The sequence below is a fragment of the Rissa tridactyla genome, chromosome W (genome assembly GCF_028500815.1).
Source record: "Rissa tridactyla isolate bRisTri1 chromosome W, bRisTri1.patW.cur.20221130, whole genome shotgun sequence".
Lineage (NCBI taxonomy): Eukaryota > Metazoa > Chordata > Aves > Charadriiformes > Laridae > Rissa > Rissa tridactyla.
In genome coordinates, this window is record NC_071496.1 from 3,706,073 (window position 1) to 3,728,006 (window position 21,934).

Consider the following 21,934-nt stretch of genomic DNA (forward strand, 5'->3'; position numbering starts at 1 on the left):
TACAGCCCCAGTGATGTCCACTCTAATAATACACTTGGCTCTGCATAGCTCGGATGCAGACACGGCTCGGCTATAAAGAGCACGGCCATTTCGACGGAGGAATACTCCAACTTATGTTACATGTGAAGGGTTCGCGGCACATTGCTTAATATCCCCCCACACCGGGGGAAAAAAAAAAAAAAAGCACCGCAGCCTGGCCACGCCGGTGAGCGAAAACTATGACAAGCAAAAACCTCTCGCAGGAGACTTACTTTCAATTTATTAATTAAGAAGGAATTTCTAGAGCGACGAAGAAACTATATATGTGTTCACCAGGATGTTCTCGTGTACCTCCATCCTCCCAAGCTCCCTGGGACCAATTTGGCCAGCTCCATCCCAAAGGCTTGAGCAGCCCAAAATTGCTCCTTGCACCAAACTCAATGAGTGGAAAATCAAAGGCAATTAACGCCCCCCCGCCACCCCCCGCCAGTGCTGAACCCCCGTGTGGCAGCATCTCCCCGAGCTCGACCAGCCGGCCACCCCCAAGACTCCCCTTTCCGCATCTCCCTTCAGCATCCCGAAAGGTTTGCAGCACTTAAATTCCAGGCTCAGCCCAGATTTGGGACGACGACACAGAGCGAGGGATAAATTCAAATCAGAATTTTCCCTGACAGATCCCCTTAGGGCCTGAAATGGTGTAACGCCGGCCGGGGGGACGCTCTCTAGAGGAGCTCTCGGCAGGGAGGGGGGTGACGCGATGGCGTTCCCGTGCCGCGGCGCTGGCATCTGTTTTGGGATCAAAACAAGTCCCCTGAGATAAGCTGTCAACACGGGCAGCCCCCGAGCCGCGAGCACCTTGTCAACAGCTGAAAACACAAGAGGAACCAGGTTAAAAAGACAGTTTGTTGCCCGTTCGGTGGGAAAAATCCTTGCTGGATATAGGGATGCCATCTGTAGGTACCGGGATGCTGGCAGGGTCGCTCAACGGGTTAACGCATTAATTTATGAGATCCTCCGGTGGGGCTGAGCCGTTGCCATCGCGGTCCCAAGAGAAAGGGACAAACAAGCTCCTACAAAACAGGAGCATCTGCTGGGAGCAGATGGGGGGGCGAGCGGTCCAGCCCTAGGCGCCAGCAGCACAGGGGGGGGATCGCGTTGATCCCGATTTATCACACCCCGGCAGAATAATTCCCCAGCTCGCCGGTGCTCGGCAAGCCGAGCTCCTTACATCCGAGGATCGGATTAGTCTGAAAGGTGCCAGAGAGACATAAATCCAGCTCTGGAGCAAGCGTTTCATTAAAGTTTCTTTTTTTTTTTTTTTTTTTTAATTAATGGTAAATTATCTAGAAACGGCTGATGGAAAATATTTGATGGGCTAGGACTGGAGCTGGGTAATGTTACATTATCAACTATATATATCGATATATTGATATTATCAACACTGTATCATCAACCATGTATCAATCTATCATATCGATGTATTAATACATCAAGATAGATCCGTATTACTCCATAAAATCCATATATTATCCAATATACCATACTGCTATTGATAACGCATCATGTAGAAATACCATCAACTCCCCCTTATTTCCATCAAGGCAACTCCAATGAGGTTTTTGTGCTTCATACCCGGGTCTGTCTCCAGTCAGGGGTATCAAGCCCAAATGTATCACAAATATTCCCAATTTAGGGCTTGACCAAAGGATTGCAGGAATCTGTGGTGAATGCATCTGATTATTTTGGTCGGAAAAAGAAACTATGCTCGGAGAAAGTCAAAGTCCTTCACTATCAGAAAGGAAATGTTAAATTATTGAATTTCACGTAGCACTTTGCTTTTGACCTGTAGAGATCTGTCGCCTTTTGCCCCATCGAGACAATTTTAATAGATGTGCAGTTTGGGGCTGAGCAAATCCCTTCGACGCATTTTTCCGTGCTCCAGCCCGTGAACTCAGTCACCCGCACCCCCTGCTCAGTCTTTGCATTTCATTTCTTCCCAGCTTTCCACGACGGGCATCGTGCTCCAGTCACGCCGAGACTGGCTACATGCTCCTGGAAAGCACTTTGGGACTCTTTGGAGATAGGAGATATATTATTTATCCTACATTCGGGCTACGAAGAGGTGAATACGAAGCCAGTTGTTATTGCCCGTGACGCTCCAGTATAAATCAGTCTACTGGGTCTGTTGGTAGGGGTGGAAATGCTGGGGGAAGAGAAGAAAGCAAGTTGGAAGAGTCCTTCCTAACCCAGAAGGACGTCATCATCCTCAATTTTTGGGTAACACCCGGCTGTTCCCCGGCCATCGCTCCTGGACTTTACTTTGGATTTCTTAGCCTTGCTCAGCCAAACGGGGAAAGACACAAGAAGGACCTGGCACGGGAAGAGCGGGATGCGCGGAGGGTTTAGAGCCCCCTCCAGCCCCTTGCTGCCAAATCTGGGACCGGTGCCGACCGCAATTTGTCTCCTCCCACTTTTATACTCGCTTTGGAAAGAAATCGATTGGAAAAAAATCACCGCCTGGTACACGCAATGGGCAGATGCCTCTGCCACCCAAGGGCTTTGTAGGGGAAAGCGGAGAAGAAGCGGGCCCAGGGAGAGATGCTGGGTTTGATACGCGCCCAGAGCAATGACAGGAGCAAAACCGGACCAGCGACTTTGCAGAATTATCTTAGGTTACATTAAATATTGATTTTCGTTATTTTTATTTTGCTTTTTATTTCCCTGCTTGCTGTCTTGCCCAAAAGCCAACTCAGCCCGCGCAAGGTACAGGCAGCCAGGCACAGCGTCCAAGGGATGATCTCCAACAAGAGTAGAAGGGCAAGAAGATGTGTCAAAAATTGGAGTGACGCTGGGCACCAAATACGTTCAGAGAACAGAGAAGTGAAAGGAGAGCTTTGTCCATGCCACAGATGACACGTGTGCGTGAAGGAACAGCCAAATGGAAACGCGTATTAAATTAAGGACAGAAATCCATGGTTTCAGCCCCATGTGGCCTGTCTCCAGAGAGGCAGAAAGACGGAGGTCCGTGTGACACCCTCCCCAGAAAGCAACCCCTCTTTTGATGGTGGCACTACGGTAAAACACGCTACCCCCAGCAGACCATGGGCAGTTGAGGACAGTCCTGTTTCCCGTTATCACGGACCAGGTATCAGAGCCACTGCTTTTTTCTCCCCTCAAACTTTGCTTTCGCTGATGGTTTTGGAGTAGAACAATCAACCAGTGCTACGTGTACCAATAAACTCAGAATCACAGACTGGCAGGGGTTGGAAGGGACCTCTGGAGATCATTTAGTCCAACCCCCTGCCAGAGCAGGGTCACCCAGAGCAGGTGGCACAGGAACGCGTCCAGGCGGGTTTGGAATGTCTCCAGAGAAGGAGACTCCACCGCCTCTCTGGGCAGCCTCTTCCAGGGCTCTGCCACCCTCAAAGGAAAGAAGTTCCTTCTCAGGTTTAGAAGGAACTTCTTATGCTCAAGTTTGTGCCTATTAACTCTTGTCCTGTCCCCGGGCACCACTGAGAAAAGCCTGGCCCCATCCTCCTGACACCCCCCCTTTAAGTATTTATAAGCGTTGATAAGATCCCCCCTCAGTCGTCTTTTTTACAGACTAAAAAGACCCAGATCCCTCAGCCTTTCTTCATAAGAGAGGTGTTCCAGTCCCCTCATCATCTTGGTAGCCCTTTGCTGTCCCCTCTCCAGCAGTTCCCTGTCCTTCTTGAACCGGGGAGCCCAGAACTGGACACAGTACTCCAGATGTGGCCTCATCAAGGCAGAGTAGAGGGGGAGGATGATCTCCCTCCATCTGCTTGCCACACTCTTCCTGATGCAGCCCAGGATGCCACTGGCCTTCTTGGCCACAAGGGCACATTGCTGCCTCATGGTCATCCTGTCGTCACCCAGAATAATTAGCAAAGACACAAATTATTTAAGTCTGGGTTGCAATCAGAAACCAGGTGATGCAACCAACAGCCCAGTCAGGGACCATGACTTAACTTGATAACGTCAGGTGCTGAGATGGACTTCAGCCGAAAAGAGCAGCAAAGACCCTCCACCGTAAGACCCTCCACCGTAAGACCCTCCACGTTCACTTCTCTTCATGCCATGAGGATGCTGCCGCAAGTCACCCACCCATTTCACAGACGGGCCCTGGTGTGAGAGATGGTAATTCCACGTACAGCTCAAGAAATAGGAATGAAGAGCAGCTTGACAACGCCCTCAGTGCCACGTTTTCTATGGTAACCACTAAAGATGTGCACAGACAAAATAGCAGGTACGCTTCTGTTGTCCTCTCATCAACTGCCTTCAAAATGAATTTGGTAACAGCTCAGCTCCTGTCCAAATGCGTGGTAAGATCAGGCAGGGTGAAGCTGCAGGTATCTACCCAATTAATTTTATCTCATTACCTGCAACATGTTGAGGAGCAGACTCCGGAATTTGGTTCCTTCCACCATGAAAAGGGCCATTTTGTCACAGAGCTTGGCTGCCGTGGAAGCAAAGCTGCGGTCTGTCACCGCTTTCTGGTAGATGGTCTTGACTATCTCCCCTAGCATTTCCTCAGAGTTGGTAGAATTCTGGGCTTCCTCCATAAAGGTGGTGAGTTTGGAGTCAACATCACTGCTGTTGTTCCTCATACTGTTGAGGATTTCAATTAATTTGTCCATTTTGTTCTTTTCAGGATTGGTGGTTTCCACCGTGACTTCGTCCTGGTCCGTGAAAAGGGAAAGACAAGGCATCTGTTACACAAGGAAAAAACAGATATATCAGCCCTTGTCCTTCCGCAAACAGCAAAGGGGGAAGGGGATTGGGGAGACATATAAACAGACATAGAAAAAGCAAAGCATCGTTTAAAGGTACAACGGTGTCATCTCAGCATTGAAAACCACAAGTGAATGAGTCTTGCCCCATAAATGTTCTCTTTCTCCATTTCCCACAGCACTTAATCCCGGAGTCCTCCCCCTTGGCTCAAGGAGAAGATGGGCTCCACGCTCCTGAGCCAGGAGGCCAAGGTCAGACCACTCCCGACTGCCTTCGGCATCTCGGACAGGTTTCTGGAGGTGTCTGCAACATGGTGATAATGGATATATTTTTGCCTCTATTTCGAAAGCGCGCTGATGTTTGCAAAATGCTCAGAGAACCGTCCTACAAAAATACCTACTTTTTAAAAAGATACATTTCACCTTCTAAACTGAGATCAAAGATGTCACATCCTCCCAGCATTAGAAAAACAAGATCTTAACTTTTCCATCTCTGGACTGTTACACTTCTCACTTCGTGCCGCTACCGTCGAATTTATCGCTTCTGTTCAACATTTAATGAGGCATTTGTCCCTTTCCCCCAGCAGAAGGCGTGCATCCTGCTCGTTACAGTCTGCTCCCTTCCCTTCTTCTAGTTGAATACAAAATGTGCCAGACAACACGAACCTGGGGCAAAATTTTTTGGCCAACCCCGGCCCCAACTAGCAGTTGGATGCTGTCCAAAACTCCCATCGGGAGGACCAGTTGTGTTGACTACACCCACCCAAGAGTGGGTGCTTATGTGCTGCGTTTCTTAGAAGGTTATAAATTCGCAGGGCAGGCATTAAAATGAATACTCCGAAAGTCTCTGCTCTACTCCCATTGCTTTAAAGAACATAAAAATAACTAACAAAATCTCTTCCTCCCCCTCATGCCACGTACATAAATAGTAAATGCACATGCACTCAAAGGTATACATTTCCAACACGCACTCCCATGGAATTGTATATGTTCAGGTTATTTTTGCTACGTATTTTGGAAACCTCGTTGGAGATACCCCCAGGGGCGCATTTTCCAGTCTGACAAAAGAATCTCGAGAGAAAGAATCGGAGTTTCACAGGGGGCAAATGCAGATATCATCTCTGAATTCCTCACAAATCTGAGGCTGAATATTGTTTCCAAAAAGGATTTCTCCTCCGTCACTTGCATGCAATAGTTTTGTTATTGTTGGGTTGTTGGAAGGAAGGGGGAAAGATAAGGGCGTTTCAATTCATTGCTGAGATAAATGGATATCGGCTTTTAAGTAGCTGACTCCAACAATTCAGCACTCAAAAGGCAAAGCTCTGTAACTGTGGAGACAAACTGCCTTTTGTGGAGACAAACTGCCTTTTTTAGGCCTCCTTGCAAAGCACATGAGCTCTGCAGAGCAGGAGGCAGTCAGTTGCGATGAGCTGCTGGGGAAGGAGCACCCGCGTTGCAGCTCACGCGTGCACCAGCCTTCCCCAGGGGTCTTTGTGTGGGTGGGGGGAGAGTTCCCAGTCCTTCTTGGAGAACTCCAGCTGGTAGCAACCTCAACCAAGAAGCATTGTGTCAATAAATGGCCCCCTGAAGAAGCACAAAGACACTTCAAGAGAAGTGTTGACGCTGAGAGATTAAGATAAGTTGGGTGCACTCATGGAAAGGTCCCTTGAGCCCACCCTCCCCTTTGTATGGAGAATGGCCAACAGCCAGACTCTTGGAAAAAGGGAAACTCAACGTTTCCCTAAGAAATAATACCTTTTCTTTTAGTCTCCTCCGCAGCCTGTCTTTGGAAGACTGAAGCAAATTGATCTTGGGTCTTTCCCCAATGCGCTCGTGAATACTGTCTTTCCGCTTGGTCTCCGACTCCTGGATGTACTGCTGAGACTGCTTCTCCACAGCCTCCGGGCCTCGGTGCGTCTCCGCAGGAATATGCACCGTGCAGACCGAGGTGTCCTCGATTTTCAAATTCTCAGTCTCTTTGGCGTTTCTGTGCGTTTCTTTGTCGTTGGGCGAGTGTTTCTGGTTGTGGTGCCATCTCCGGTTCTGGCTGTAGCCGTGGTGGCCCGTCCTGCCTGAGGAGTGAGGGGCCTGGCCTCCTTGGTAGAGTTTCTGGTGGTCCCTGTTGTGTTTGGTGCCACCTTGCTGATGATCTGCGTGCTGTTGAGGCTTGTTCCCACCGGGAAGTCTCTGCTGTCTCCTGGAAAGTCAAAGGAAGTCGTTAGTACACCCTTTCCCGCGTGGTCCTGTTTGGTCAACACATCTTCTATCCCACCAAACAGCCTGGCCCTTGGTGGGTGGGCTCTGGGGGTCTCCCTAGCACAAAAGGGGAGCCAATTTCTTGGCGTCTAACACAACCTAGTACCAACTCACGCCTCTCAACCTCTTTCGATAACAGGCATATTTCAGCAGCAAATTTTCACGAACAGTTAGACAACTTGTCTTTGGAGGAAAATCTCTCCCAGCTCTCTGTGTTTTCTGTGTTGCTTCCACATTAAACCAGGGAAGACCTGGTGAGTCCCAGCTCAGCAGCGGGAACTCAGGCAGGCAAGAAATATCAGGAGATATTTTCTTTGAAGATCTAAGGAGCTTCCAATACCCCTGGCCTGCAGCATTCCTTGCTCCCCTTTGCTTACCACCTCTGCTGTACCAACACCCCATTGGTTCGCAGTACATCATTTTAAGCGTATCAGGAATTTCTAAGAGAGCAAAAAAAGCTAAAAAGCAAACTACCAAGTAAAAAAGGTGGCCAAACCAAATGCTTTCTTTATGCACGTCCTTCATCATTGCTAAGCTGGAAGAGGACGTGCACATGGATGAACAAGCTGAGGACCACCCACGGCTCTGGCAGCGTGGAGAGCCAGGACCACTAACTCTGGATAGGAGGCTAGGTGAATACAGCTCCAAGGGGATAACATGGAAATTCAACAGGCATAAAGAGGAGGAATTGCCCGCAAATGGTTTGCTTGAGAGACTACAGCAGCTCTCAAGGGGTGAGCAAGCCCCTGTGTGCCGGCTGTAACCGGTAGCTGAGATGGCAGGTCCCCAAAAAACAATGGTTGAATGGAAGAAATCATAGAATGGTTTGGGTTGGAAGGGACCTTAAAGACCATCTAGTTCCAACCCCCCTGCCCTGGGCAGGGACACCTCCCACCAGACCAGGTTGCTCCAAGCCCCATCCAACCTGGCCTTGAACCCCTCCAGGGATGGGGCAGCCACAGCTTCTCTGGGCAACCTGGGCCAGGGGCTCACCACCCTCACACCAAAGAATTTCTTCCTCAGATCTCATCTCAATCTCCCCTCTTCCAGTTTAAAACTGTTTCCCCTCATCGTATCATTACACTCCCTGAAACAGCCCCTCCCCATCCCTCCTGTAGCCCCCTTCAGGTACTGGAGGCCGTTAGAAGGTCTCCCCGGAGCCTTCTCTTCTCCAGGCTGAACAACCCCAACTCTCTCAGCCTGTCCTCAGAGGAGAGCAGCCTCGGACATTTCGGATTTCCACACAGGCTGCAGCGTGGCTCTCCCCAGCGGAGAAGGTTGAGCTGGCAAGCCATTGTTGAGGATTCAATTAAGATGGAGATCCATCCATGGAGATGGTCTCCGTGAAGATGGAGATCGGCTGCCTTCACCTGGGATGGCGCAGGGTTAACCCTAAGCACGGCGGCAGCTCCCTGCCTGCTTGCTGCCTCTTTAACACTCAATATTGGCTCTGAGAGCACACGGGATGCTTTAATTCTCGGCTCCTTACAAGGCTGCTGGGAGCAGCGCTGGAGGCTCACCAGGGACATCTCCCCAGCATCGTTCCCTGAAACAGGGAAACAACCGTGAGCGCTGCAGCGACCACATTGGTTTGCACCCATTATAATCCCCCTGCTCAGCCTCATCCCTTACCCGAAACCCCCGCCGCCGTTCGGATAAATAGCAGCCTTTATTTTAAACCCGCCGCATAGCAATTAATTTTATTTTCATCATCCGCACCGCTCGCCTAAATGCATTCGGCCGAGGGAAGCGGCCATTCACAAATACATTTCAATGGTCAGCGGCTAAACAGTCTCCAACCCTGCCTGCCAAAGCCATCTGCCCGTCAAATCTGTATTCCTTGGCATCCCCGGGAGTTAAAACCTATTTTCCGAGGCCAACTGGCTCTTAACCATAAAGAGCGAGGGCTCGCGTTTGGCCACCGCGGGGCAAAGAGGCTTGTTCGCGGCGGCAGCGGAAGGAATTTGTGTTTCGTCTCAGACCACCGGATCCGCTTTTCTGAGATATTCAACATGGATTTATTTTACTTTATTTTTTTTTTATTTAAAAAAAAAAAAAAAAAAAAAACAAGCTGAATGGCAGGGAGTTAAAAAAAAATAATAATAAAATAAAAGGAGCCGGGGGAAGCTTTCCTGTTTGCTGGAGCTTACGAGGATTTTATGAGGACAGATTCTCCACATCAAGTTTTCCTGGCGTTTCTTTGTTTCCTCTCAGTAACGCAATCGCATAAACCGCTCTGTAAAGAGCGACGCTTATTAAAAGGGGAATGTCAAAATAAAAGTTAGTGAAAAACCTTTCTCTAGTACCGAGCCCTCAAATGCTTAAGCGGGCAAGAGTTTTTGCTGCTATAATTCAGCTTTCCGTGGTTTTGTTCTTTTCTCCTCTCGACCGCCTGAGTTTAACCGTTTGGGTGCGCTTTCAGCCTTGGGTTATGAGCCAGACAGGCTGCTACTGTCTTCAAGCTGCAAACATCGCACAGAAATGCTGAAAGTTGGACACGGACGCAGCTATAATTTAAGCAGAGCCAAGGCAAAACGCCTGGAAATGAGCTGGGAACCAACCTCCGCTGTAAATTCCTGCGAGAAACGCACGCCGGGATGTTGTTTTTTTTTTTTCCTAAAGACGTATTGATATTCTAAACCAAACTGTTTCTGTTTAAGGGCTGGGAAAGAATAATTAATAATAATAAAAATAATAAACAAAAAGGTTGAAGATTAAAAACACCCAACACTTCGGCCAATGTGGAACGTGCAAGATATTGTTCAGTTTGGGGCTTTTGCAATAAGACGGGGAGAGGATGGGGAGCTCCGTCCCCGTAAAGGACGGCTAAAAGGCAACAAACAAGCTCCACGACAAGGGGCAGAGCAAACACGAACCAAAGCTCCGCAGTCACCGACCACAGGACAGAAAACACCAGAGTTAAACAAGTGAGGGGGAAAAAATTTGCAAGAAATAAAAGGCAAAGGAAGGAGAATGGCAAACAAGAAGCCACGTCCGTGACTTGGCAGCAGGCAGGGGTCTAGAGGATCATCCAGCATTCAGGCAAAGACTTGTTGTGCGCTTTTATCTTCCCAACACCCCGGCGAAGAAGAAAAGCCAAGAAGAAATAGGACTCGGCGGCGAAGAAGAGCCAAAGTGAGGAGAACGGGGCCCGGTTCTTAATGCTTTTTTCACTGCACAGCAACGCAAAGCTGGGGAGATTGGGTTGTCCCCTCCCTGAGGAGAAGGACTTGGGGTGTTGGGGTGGATGAGAAGCTCAACGTGAGCCGGCAATATGCGCTGGCAGCCCAGAAAGCCAACAGTATCTCGGGCTGAAAACCAGCAGCGTGGCCAGCAGGGTGAGGGGGGGGATTCTGCCCCTCTGCTCCACTCTGGGGAAACCCCACCTGGAGTACTGCGTCCAGCTCTGGAGTCCTCAGCACAAGAAGGACACGGAGCTGTTGGAGCGGGGCCAGAGGAGGCCCCGGAGATGCTGGGAGGGCTGGAGCCCCTCTGCTGGGAGGACAGGCTGAAAGAGCTGGGGGGGTTCAGCCTGGAGAAGAGAAGGCTCCGCGGAGACCTTCCAGCCCCTTCCAGTCCCTCAAGGGGCTCCAGGAAAGCTGGGGAGGGACTCTGGATCAGGGAGGGGAGCCATGGGACGAGGGGGAACAGTTTTAAACTGGAAGAGGGGAGATTGAGATGAGATATTGGGAAGAAGTTCTTTGGTGTGAGGGTGGTGAGCCCCTGGCCCAGGTTGCCCAGAGAAGCTGTGGCTGCCCCATCCCTGGAGGGGTTCAAGGCCAGGTTGGACGGGGCTTGGAGCAACCTGGGCTGGTGGGAGGTGTCCCTGCCCAGGGCAGGGTGGGTGGAACAAGATGATCTTTGAGGTCCCTTCCAACGCAAGCCATTTTATGATTCTATATCTCATCCTTGCTCTCAGGTGCGACTGAGATGCTGGGGAAGGAGCAAGATGGGGACCAGGGCACCCCACCAAACACACCCATTGTGAGTTGAGTTGAGGGAAACAACCTGCTGCTTTCTTGAGGACAGGAAAGCTGAGATGGTGGCTTGGGGTGACCACGTAGGAACCCAAAGGCACTCCCCAGCCCAGGGTTTTAGGCGCGCGATTCCAAAGGGAGGAACAGCTTGAATCACACAGCCACATCTCCAAGAAAAGGAAAGATTCACCCCAGAAAAATACCACAGCTACTGGGAAATCCTTCTTCTGTCCCTCTCTGGTCATCCTTTGCTATAAGGACACGGCACCTTGCAGAGGACCTTAGTTCGGCTACAAGAAAAAGCATCTAGATAGCACAATGGTCTCTCACCTCTTGACTCCGTCTAACGTTAAATAACTATTTTCTCTTCAAAGGCCAAATTCTGATTCAGCTCAAAACTCCCCCTGACTTCAGTGGGACCAGGGATTTGGCCACCGGTCAACATAGAAACTAAAGCGACATTCAGAGTCACAAGAGAAGTGCAGAAGTACTAAAAACCAAGGGGAGAGAGTCAGGGTTGCCAAGCTGGAAATAGGACGGTATCGCTTCTGCTATCGTTTCTCCACCAATTTTTTTTTTATTTAATTAACTAAACGAGATACCTTTCAACAGAATTTAGATCTGACAAATGTCTGCTCTGTCAGAGGAGCCTACGCAAACAAACCTAAGGCTTCAGCTGTCTTGGTGATTATCAGCCTACGTGCTCAGAAATATGGGATTCCTGCAAGTTTTTACTACATCGTTTTGTCCCAAGGAAAGGGGCTGGAAGGCACAAGGCTGGGGAAAGTAACTCCAGACACGTGGACAGCTGTAGTCTAAAAACACAGTTGCTCCGTCCCGTCAGCCCTGCTCATATCCCTCCTCGCCCCCGCCGAACGAGACAAGTCCTCCGAGAGCCCCCACCATTTGTCTGGCATGTGGGAAGCCGGAGGACAACGCGGGGTTACATTCTCCTGGTGGTCGCGCGGAGATTTGGTTAGGCAATCCCTGCAAATACCGAGAGGTAAGGAGCTACATCTCCAACGGCACTCGTGACATCTACCCCGCGGCGCGGAGCATCCCATCCGGCCAAACAGACCGAGATCTCGTCCGTGGGCTCAGGAACAGGGTGCTCTGGGCATCCGGGCTCTTGCTTCTGAAGAACCTGCCTGGACATCATGCTTGTCCTCAATCCCAGGTAACTCTCCCATGGGACAAACCCTCCTGGAGACGCTAAGCGCCTCGCAGGGGAGGGATGATGGTTTTGTCCTGCTTTCGTGCAGAGCCTGATATCTGGCGGGCACGGCCAGGGCCACCCAGCAATTAACAACTGATCCGGAGTTGCAGCCACTTGGGCAAGAAGTTGAGAACAAAGAGCGGTGCCACGGCCGAAGTCAAACCTTCCGCATCCCCTTCATCCTCCCGGTGCTTGAATGAAAACGTTCCTCGCTGCATTTTGCGGACAGAGAGTTTCTCTCCATCCTGTCTTCTGCCCAGGCAGGACCTCATCTCTGTGCCAGGGTTGGCCCCAGCAGTACGACGCTAAGCCTCAGGAATATCACACGATCAGCTTTGCTATTACCATGCCTGCCAATTAATTAGCAATTGCCATTACAAGGGCCAGATTGAGACCTGCTGCAGAAACGGACTCTGTGGGACCTTCCACTCCCATGAGAGCTCCAAATCCCACTCATCCATGGCACCCCCCAAAGCTGGAAGAGCAGAGCGCCCCCCAGGGCTCATGGCGATGGCACCTGCAAACAGAGGACCAGCGGAGCTGGCTCTAAGGGATGAAGGGCCACCTCTCCTCACCTTCTTTTTGAAGATCCCACAGTAATGTTCCAGTGAGAGGGAGGGAAATGAAATAAAACTTTGAGAGTCGCCCCTGGCAAGAGTTAAATTCACAAAGATGGATAGTAACGGGGTTCTCCCCTGCTGTGCGAGCTACCTGCCCAGGATACCCGGCATGACAAGGGAAAGGGCAGGAAGAAGCAAAGTCCTCTGAAACATTCCCTGAACGAACCAATTTCTCCAGGCACAGCCTTTCGGAACTAAGCATATTCCAGCCAGATCGGATAACTGGTCCACAAATAACTGGACTGGTATCGCCAAGCAGGCGTTGCCGGGGGAGTTTGGGCATGGCAACGATGCTGCGGTCAAAACTACCCGTCATCACTGGCTTTGGGCACCTAAGGGACGTCGTGGTCCAAAGTGGAGGGTCAGAAGGATCCCAGTTAGAAGCCGGTGGAATTTTACAGCGTCTAAAACTGGTCCTGGAGGTCTAATTCTGCTCTGGGAGGTCAATGGGAATATTGCTATTAATATAATGAGGAGGAAGGTCTGAAATTCTACTCTAGATGCCTGACTCCCCCCAAAAGTATTCTTCACCAAGCCTACCTCCACCAAAGGCACTCTGATGTCTTACGTGCATGTAGAGTGATAACTCAGCGTTGCTTCGGTGCAGGGAGCACCACAGCCCAGCCAAGGCCGTTTTCTATCCTCGTTAGGATCGAGAGTGGGAAACAACCAAATAAGCTTGACGGTTCCGCCCAATTTAATCAAAAACCTCAAAACCCCACAGAAAGCAACAACCACCAGCTCCAAGGATGAAGAACACAGGACTCGTGTGTGTTTTCCCTTTGGCTTTCTCTCTCCAACTGGTTTCACTTGGCTCCAGTTTCATTTTTGTTTGCATTTTTCTCAGATGAGAAGGGAACAAGATGTCATGTTCGCTCCCGAAAACAAAAATGAAATTATTCACACTTCTTTTATGCCTTTCTGTTACTAGGGTTAAAGTCTATCCCGATCACTAGACCCAGCCCATGCGTCTGGATGGACGTGGCATTTTGGAAGCGTAGAAAATCCACCCGTCAAAATGCTGATGACCAGGATCTAAAATCATCTTTGAACACGTTGGGACGCAACGCATGCTTTAGGTCTTAGATGTACGCATCCTTGAAAACATACAATAAACTCTAGAAGACAAGCACAGCCAACAAAAACAACACTATGAGGGCAGAGATGTTTTTGATGAATCTCACAGCATCTGGCTGCCGGGAAAAGCATGATGAAACCTTCAGAGGAGCCGCCTGGGAACCTGGGAACAACTCCTCTTGTCATCGCCTTGGTCTTGGGGTGCAGCCGCTGCAGACAAGCCTCCCTTGGACCTGGACATCATGCCTGGTTTTATCACCATATAACCAGGCTCACTGTAAACCACCATGGTAGCATGGATTTTTAACGGTGAGGGTGGTGGTTGCCCAGAGAGGTGGGAGATGCCCCATCCCTGGAAACATTCAAGGTCGGGTTGGATGCGGCTCTGAGCAACTTGGTCTGGTTGAAGATGTCCCTGCGCATGGCAGGGGGGTTGGACTAGATGGCCTTGAAAGTTCCCTTCCAAGCCAAACCGTTCTGTGATTCGATGATTGAAGGGCTTCACACAGAGACACCCAAGGCGCTCACGCAGTAACGCGTCCAAAAAATGGGTGTAGGATTGACGCAAAGCGTGGTTCATCACACTATCTTCTGCTAGTTGGCCTTTCCAAACACCGGAACAGACCTGATTTCTCCCTGCGCCTTCCTGCAGCATCACTGCACACCATCAGTGTCCCCTACTTCCTACACCATCATTGTCCCCTGCTTCTCGCACCATCAGCGTCCACTACTTCCCACACCAGTGATGGACACCCCAACTCACAGGACCACCAGATGAGCACCCAGTCTGCAGGCAGGAGCAGAGACAGTGCTGCTAGGCTGAAAGGACACGGCACAAAGTCCATGGGCACAGAACGAGCGGAGCACTGAAGGGCAAACTTGTCTTCTGCCGAAGTCCAATGAAAGTCCTCGCATACTGCAACGCTTGGCCGCACAGGCTGCCTGAGTCAGCTATTTTCTTCTAAGCTTCATGGAAATGAATCTTCAGGAGGAATTTAAGTAGCTGTTTTGCAACACCAGCTTGGGAAAGACATCCCAAGTACAGATGGCATGCGAGATAGCTCCAAAATAGCTCTTTAAATGCTTTGTTGGATCTCCCACAAGTCATTAGGGACGTCCAGATGGAGGCCTTGGTTGCACAGACCGGGCAACCAGCGAGGAAGACACCCCCTGGACTTCAAGGCTGACTGCCCAGACTGGTGTAGAAATCCCTGCAGTGATTTCATGTAGAAATTGCTTGGAAACGGTTCTCTTCATAAACTACATTGCTTGGAATTATGGTTTTTTGGATTCTTAACGTACTGTAAACACGATTGCAAAAACTACATGAAAACCATAGGAAAATACAGCGACAAGGAACTGCACCCGGTTTAGTTGAAACAGTTTAAAGCTGAAAGATACAACCATGGGACATGACGTTTCCCAAACATCTGCTGAGCGCAAATACGCGCGGATCCCGGACTACTGGTAAGAATGCGAGTTGAGTGAATAAAGACTCATCTTTTACTACTTCGCAATAAAAGAGCTTATATCGCAGACTCCAGGCTGCCTCCTTTAAAAATACACCAAGGCTCATCGGTTATCCCGAGATCTGATAATCCTCCGAGAGATATAAACTTTAAACTCGTGCCAAGATGCACAGACACGGCCCATCACCGTCCCTCCATGGTCCCATCTCTCAAGAGACATCCTAAATAGTACGTGCGAGCCCCCACCTGCTGCCTTTTTGTTCAGCTGTCTTCCTTTAGAACCTCTGTGACTCTTTGACCTGCAAGCAAGGAGACGTCCTAAGTTGTTTTTTTTTTTTCCATATCCTATTTATACCAGTGCTTTCTAGTGAAGAAATAAATGTCTTTTCTGTAGAAGCTAAGGCAAGATTTGACAGGATCTCCTAACAGCTGTCCAGACACATGAGCTGACCCAAAGTCAACGGCAAGCAATAACTTCCGACACTGGGATCTGCTAAAACACCAACCCAAGGAGCAGAGATGCTTTGGATTTCTGTGTGCCAGAAGCCTTTATCAAATAAACTTTATTAAATAAACTTCTTTAAAAACGATGCAGCACGCTCTAGCATTTAGCGTAGAGCTTTGGGAGCTAGGATCCACCTGGACATTGACTTACTGCAACCCAGTGACAACCCTAAGCAGTTCCCCAAACATTTACCTAAGTCCATCCCATTGTCAAAAGAAGAGTTGTCTCCTCTTGACCCCGTTCCTGCCACCTCTCTCCATGCTAAGGCTCACATGGACGTGCTGAGCTACGCCAGGGTCTGAACCACTCCGAAAATTTACTTTCTCTTGGATGAGTTTTGGATGGGAACAGGTTGCCCGGGTGGAGGAACAGAGCTGGGTCACCTTCCGCAGCTCCAAGTAGCTGCCGGCTCTTGCTGCTTGGGCACCAGCGGCCCCCCAGCTTTAATCGGGAAAGCCGGATGATCCATAGCACGTGCACAACGCTGGGAATGGATGGAGCAATGTTAGTTTAAATGAAAGAAAGCAGCCTGTTGTCCACTCATGCCCTGGAGGCTGTCACGCTAAATAAAGACATTATCAGAGAAAGAGCAGATACTCAACGCCTTCATGCCTCTTAATGACCCCGGCACCTTCCGAATCAATCTAGGGACTCGCTTTCCCACAGATGGTCCCTTGGAGACAGACCGCTGTGGCTTTAGTAGGAATAAATGGAAACAAAACAGTTAACAAATATCCAAAAATAGAGCGTAGTTAACTTTTTTTTTTTTAATACGGAGATGAAAAATCCCTGGGTGATTTACGTGCCAGCAGAGATATTAGCTGCATATAATAGATGCAATATTTTTAATACTAATATTTTGGGCTGAGACAAGAGTGGGAATGGAAAGTATTTCCAGTGCCTTGACTTCTTTATTTTGCAAACATCAGTTGCTAACTGGGGTCAGACAGAAATATTGTTTCTGCAACAAGAGCCCAAACAGCTCGAGCTGGCAACTTCTTCGCACACTAACCATGCCAGGAGGCCCTGCAGAGCTTCAGCACGTTGCTCCCTCCCGGGTCTTTGGGGCCAACGTCCTCAACTTGGGCTTCCAAGGAGAAGCAGTGGGTCGTAAACACTCTCCTGCCGAGAGGGTGGCTGCTTGCCGTGGCCAAAAACTGGAAGTCACCCGTGAAACCATTCAGCCACACTGTCAAAGTGCTGCCGGGCTTCTTCAAATGGGCCAGGTCTCATGGAAAGACCTCGTGTGACACAGGGAACGCCATAAGACCTTTTTTCACATAGCCTTCTGCTCGCCCTTACCTCTCAGTTCAGTTGCCATGTAACTTTGGAGAGCAATCTGATGGCACAAAGCCCTCAGCGCTCATTCCAAGCGGACCACCAGCAACGGCACATTTATATTGGAGGATTGAAAGCAGGAGAAAGAAACAAGTTGTTTCACTTCATATTCACTCCAATGACCGGCTGCTGACAACACCTCCATGAACTCTTGTTGGAAAACAACGTGTAGATGGATAAACCCATTTCCAGTACTGAGGAGCCGTGACGGAAACACTCCACCAAAGAGAAAGCCATTTCAATAACAGATCAGTTTCCTAGTGCAGAGGAACCTGCCGCTATATTTCCTTCCCTCAATTCTGGCCGGCTGAAATAGCATCACGTAGACGGTTGTGTTTTGCACTACTCTACACTAAAAGAGCAGCCTTGAAGGACTCATGGGTGACGGGGTTCGCACATAAAAGGTTCTGGTGGCTACGGGTTCACTGCAAGGTCTGTGGCGGGGGAAGGTCCAACTAAGCCTTTTTCCTCCTTTCTGTCTTGTTTTCCTCGCAGGGAAAGGGAGCTGCTGAGAGCAGCCCTCTGCCAAAAAGCACTTTGAGGTTGATGGACAACAAAACTCCGCAGCGTTGTTTCATCTCTGGCTGTCTTCCTCGAGGACAGCTCTTGCGTTGCTTCCCTGTGACTCTTCCTACAGCTGATTGCCCCAACAGCACCCTACGTTTGCCCATGTGATGAGGACTTTTCCTGCCTAACTTTATTGGTTAAAAATAAATGTCTCATCATCAGCTACCAAAGCTACACCAATACAACCAAGAAGACCAAGGTGCCCTGGGTGGAGGCCACAAAAAAGAGCCAAGAGCTGGAACACCTCTGCTACGAGGGCAGGCTGAGAGAGTTAGCGTGTTCAGCCTGGAGAAGAGAAGGCTCTGGGGAGACCTTATTGCAGCCTTTCAATAGTTAAAGGGAGCTTATAAGAAAGATGGGGACAAACTTTTTAGTTGTCCTATCGCTGTGTCCTGCAGCGATAGGACAAGGGGTAATAGTTTTAAACTTAAAAAGGCGAGATTCAGACAAGATAGAAGGAAGACATTCTTTACCCTGAGGGTGGTGAAACCTCAGCCCAGGTTGCCCAGAGAGGTGGGAGACGGGTAGAACACCCATCCCTGGAGGTGTTCAAAGCCAGGTTGGACGGGGCTCTGAGCAACCTGGTCTAGTTGAAGACATCCCCGCTCATGGCACCGGGGTTGGACTAGCTGGCCTTTAACGGTCCCTTCCAACCCAAACCATTCTATGATCCCACAGCAGGCACCGCTGAACGCTTCTGTTGATGCTCTTGCTTTCAAAATGGCAAAACCTCTTTTAAATGCTGACTCCCTTTGCTGAAGACAAGTGAAGAGCTAAGGTAGCATTCAACAGGCACTTAGTCTGCAGGCACAGCCACACGAGCACTTTAACTCTCACGAAACGAAACAAAGCGTCGTTCAAAAGGAGCAAAAGGAGGTATTTCTTCACATAACGCACAGTTAAAACTGTGGAGCTACGCTACAGGAAGACACGAGTACCAGGAGTTTACAAGGGTTCAAAAAGCACATTGCCAAAAATCATGAAAGGAAAACCCGTCAGGAGCTACTTGAGTAAATGTGGTCCTGCACATCCTCAAAGTGTAAATTCCTGGAGAATCACAGAATCGTTTCAGTTGGAAAGGAACTTTAAGATCGTCGACTCCAACCGTTCAGAAGAGGAGAGCCCCGCTGGGAAGTGGCATTACACGCATACCCTGTTCTTCTCACGCTCCTCCTGGTGTCCTTTGCTGGTCACCAAGCCAGGTGGCCTGGTCTGACCCATCACAGCTCTCCTCCTGCTCCTACTGAGCTTCCGACTGGCTCCAGCACACCACTAGCACATCTAATTTCAAACGGAAAACTCCTGCCCCTCTGCTGATGCGGGACGGTGTGGCAACCATAAGATAAGGTGACTTATCTCCCAGCTGGGTGGAGGGGTTGCAGCGTAAGGCACTCCGCACGCAAAGGCAATTACCGCCGCCCAGCTCACGTGCCATAATTCATTAAGCCGCAGTAACGCAATCACCCAGCTGAGCCCTTTTAGGAACAAACCGCCGAGACAATATCGTCCTCTGGGGACCTGCAGTTCGGAGAATTAATTTAGTGTAATAACTCCCAGCGATGTTGCGGACAATCAAACCGAAAGAAATGATGATGTGTCTCCGAATTGCCTGTAACCAACCTCTCGGCTGATGCCCTGTGACCGCTGGCTCTGCTCAGGCAGGCGGGGCAAGTGCCGGCTGTTTGTTCGGGACTTTCATGCATACAAACACTTTATCCTTGAGGAACCTCATCGTGAAGGACCAGCACTCCAACGAGGAGTTCTTCACCTTGTTCTCTGGGATTCTCAGCTTCAGCCGGCACAGCTGTCTTAGCCAAAGGGTTTAGTTTTAGGTAGCCCTGTGATGACCTCAATGGACTCAATGATCCTCATGGGATCCTTCCAACTCAAGATATTCTATGATTCCTTTCTGAGATGCACCTTCGGTGAGGTTGTTCCTGTAAACGTGGCCTGTCCTTCACCACTAGTTCAAAGTTTCTAAATCTTAAGGGGAAAAAAAAAAAAAAATACTTATCGGTCCTGAGTTTGCTCAGGAGAAGAGCTTTTCACCGCCACCGTTACGCAGGGTCAACTCCTCTGCACGCTGCTCAGCGTGGATGGCCACGGCATTCCCAGAGGGTTTGAGATATTCCCTCTGTGCCCCCAAAGTGAGTCTCCGTGGTGGCTCCAGCAACCCCCATCAGCTCTCACGAGGGCATGGAGAAAACTGGAGCATAAAGAAGGGGATGAAAACCTGATTTCCAGATGCTGCTCCAGGGGTTCAGACCCCTGTGCCATTAACCCTAATTATTTTGACTTGGAAATCCCACTGAGAAGGAAAACGGGTGTTTCAACCTTTTCAATTCCTTCCCTTCCCCTCTCTTTCTCCCGTTTCAACACCGTTTGTTGAGTTCTCTGAAAGCACCGCAAGTCATTTTGCTCCACGCTCGTTTTCGGCGGGTACCCAGTCCATCCAAAACATTTCGTTTTGTTCCAGCGAGGAACAGCACTTTGGCACTAAAATAACGCCTTGATATTGTTGCTTTCTTTAATAAACATCCTCTCCTCTCACTGCAAAGCTCTCAGTAAATGACCCTGGAAGAACAAAAGACATTTCTGTATTGTTTTAAGTCCTCTTCCTCTCTGAAAACCTCAATTAAAACGGTGAAAAAAGCAAACGTGTCACTACTATACTCTGTAATTATGAACTCATTTCTATTCACTCGCCCAGCAGGGGCGGTTTGTCCCGGTGACCTCCGAGAACGGGTTTCTAAGGCTTTTCCAAAATTTCACAGCCTTAAAACCGACACGTTCACGTCAGCCATAAAACACGCTCACCTTCGCCTTCACCCAAAATAACTCGCAATCTTAAAATCCAGGGTGAGGGCCGTTCCTGTGACTATTTTTATTCGTGGAAGGAGCCCTAGCGCTGGCCATGAATAGACTGGCACGGGAGGGGCTCTGCAAATAGCGCAACCCTTCAAGACAGCGTGAAAACCGCACGAACACAGGCTGTCGCCAGAGAGTTTTCAAACAAATACCTTGCCGGGCACGCTCCTGAGTGATTTTCGGGTTTTTCTACGCAATCTTTCCAGCACAAAAACCACCTGGCCTGAGGAAGACAAGCGCCATTGCGATCCCAACCCCTCGACTTGCCCACGCGACGCTTGCGGGCACAAGCGTGGAGTTTTCTTCCGGGGAAGTCTCACTGAGAAAACACTTTGCGAGACAAAACGCTGGGACAACTTGGTTATATACGCGTATAGCTTGGTTATATACGTGTAAACACGCGTCTCTTTAAGGAGAGAGTGGAAGACAAGGAGGGTAAACAACAGGGAAAAACCATTATTCTTTTTAAGAGATGAAACAGTGGCTGGGAAGATGACGCCTGACAACTCAGAATCAGACAATAACTAATGCAGAACAGCAAATTTTGACATAAAATAAAGTAATACTGGCCTTTAAATACAAGCTAGAAAACAGCTTTAAATTCACATCCAGGACTACAAGCCACACTGCTTTAGGGTCCTTGCCTGATCCTCCCGTGATTTCACGTGCCCACGATGCAGCCAGGCAGATTTATTTCTTTTCTCTTAAAGTTTAAGACCAAGTCCAAAGGAGCACATCCACAACACGGCTTAGGCAGAGCTGAGGACTCTACAGCTCATCAGCCAATTCCCCAAATCCCACCCACTCCCAAGGGTTTGGGTCAGCTCACGTTTTGTCTGAAATCTAAGTGCCAAAAGCATCATTGCCACATACACCCTGAGATGCCACCATCTCCTCGGACCTCCCCCCAGTTCAACCAGCTCCTGCCTTAGGACATACCAGATTCATCAGCTAGGCATCCACCCACCAGCTTGCTTCTGGAAGAAACCTTCTAGAAGAAGGTGCACCTTGTTAACTGAAGTCAATTAGGGGGTGTAGCAGGAGTTGGCAACGCCTTGGAAGGTCTCAGGGCTAAACGCTTCCACCTGGGATGACAACAGTTTGCTCTGTCCACACCTGTTTATGAAAAAGTAAGGGCAAAAAACTCAACTACCCACTTCGCCCAGGCTGCTGAAACACCAGTGACTTGTGTCAACCCCTGCACATTAGCAGCACCAAGCCAACTTGGCTGGTAGACCTCAGTAGGGTCTACCTCCCCAGCTGATGGGTAAGGAGGGCTCGCTCTGGCCAGTGAAGCCAGGGAGCCTCAAC

General features: G+C 49.5%; 1 protein-coding gene across 5 annotated transcripts in view; it reads right to left on the reverse strand.

Annotated features, from left to right (window-relative positions):
- The window catches only part of LOC128902051 (CBP80/20-dependent translation initiation factor-like), a 157,347-nt gene that overhangs the window by 39,979 nt on the left and 95,434 nt on the right, over nt 1-21,934 (reverse strand). For 4 of the 5 annotated variants that reach the window (XM_054184380.1, XM_054184381.1, XM_054184379.1 and 1 more), the window contains 2 exons: nt 6,486-6,927; nt 4,380-4,709 (listed from right to left, as the gene is read on the reverse strand). In XM_054184380.1, the coding sequence (XP_054040355.1) occupies nt 4,380-4,709; nt 6,486-6,927 (772 nt within the window). The remainder of the gene's footprint in view (nt 1-4,379; nt 4,710-6,485; nt 6,928-21,934) is intronic. The other variant, XM_054184378.1, reaches the window with a different exon arrangement.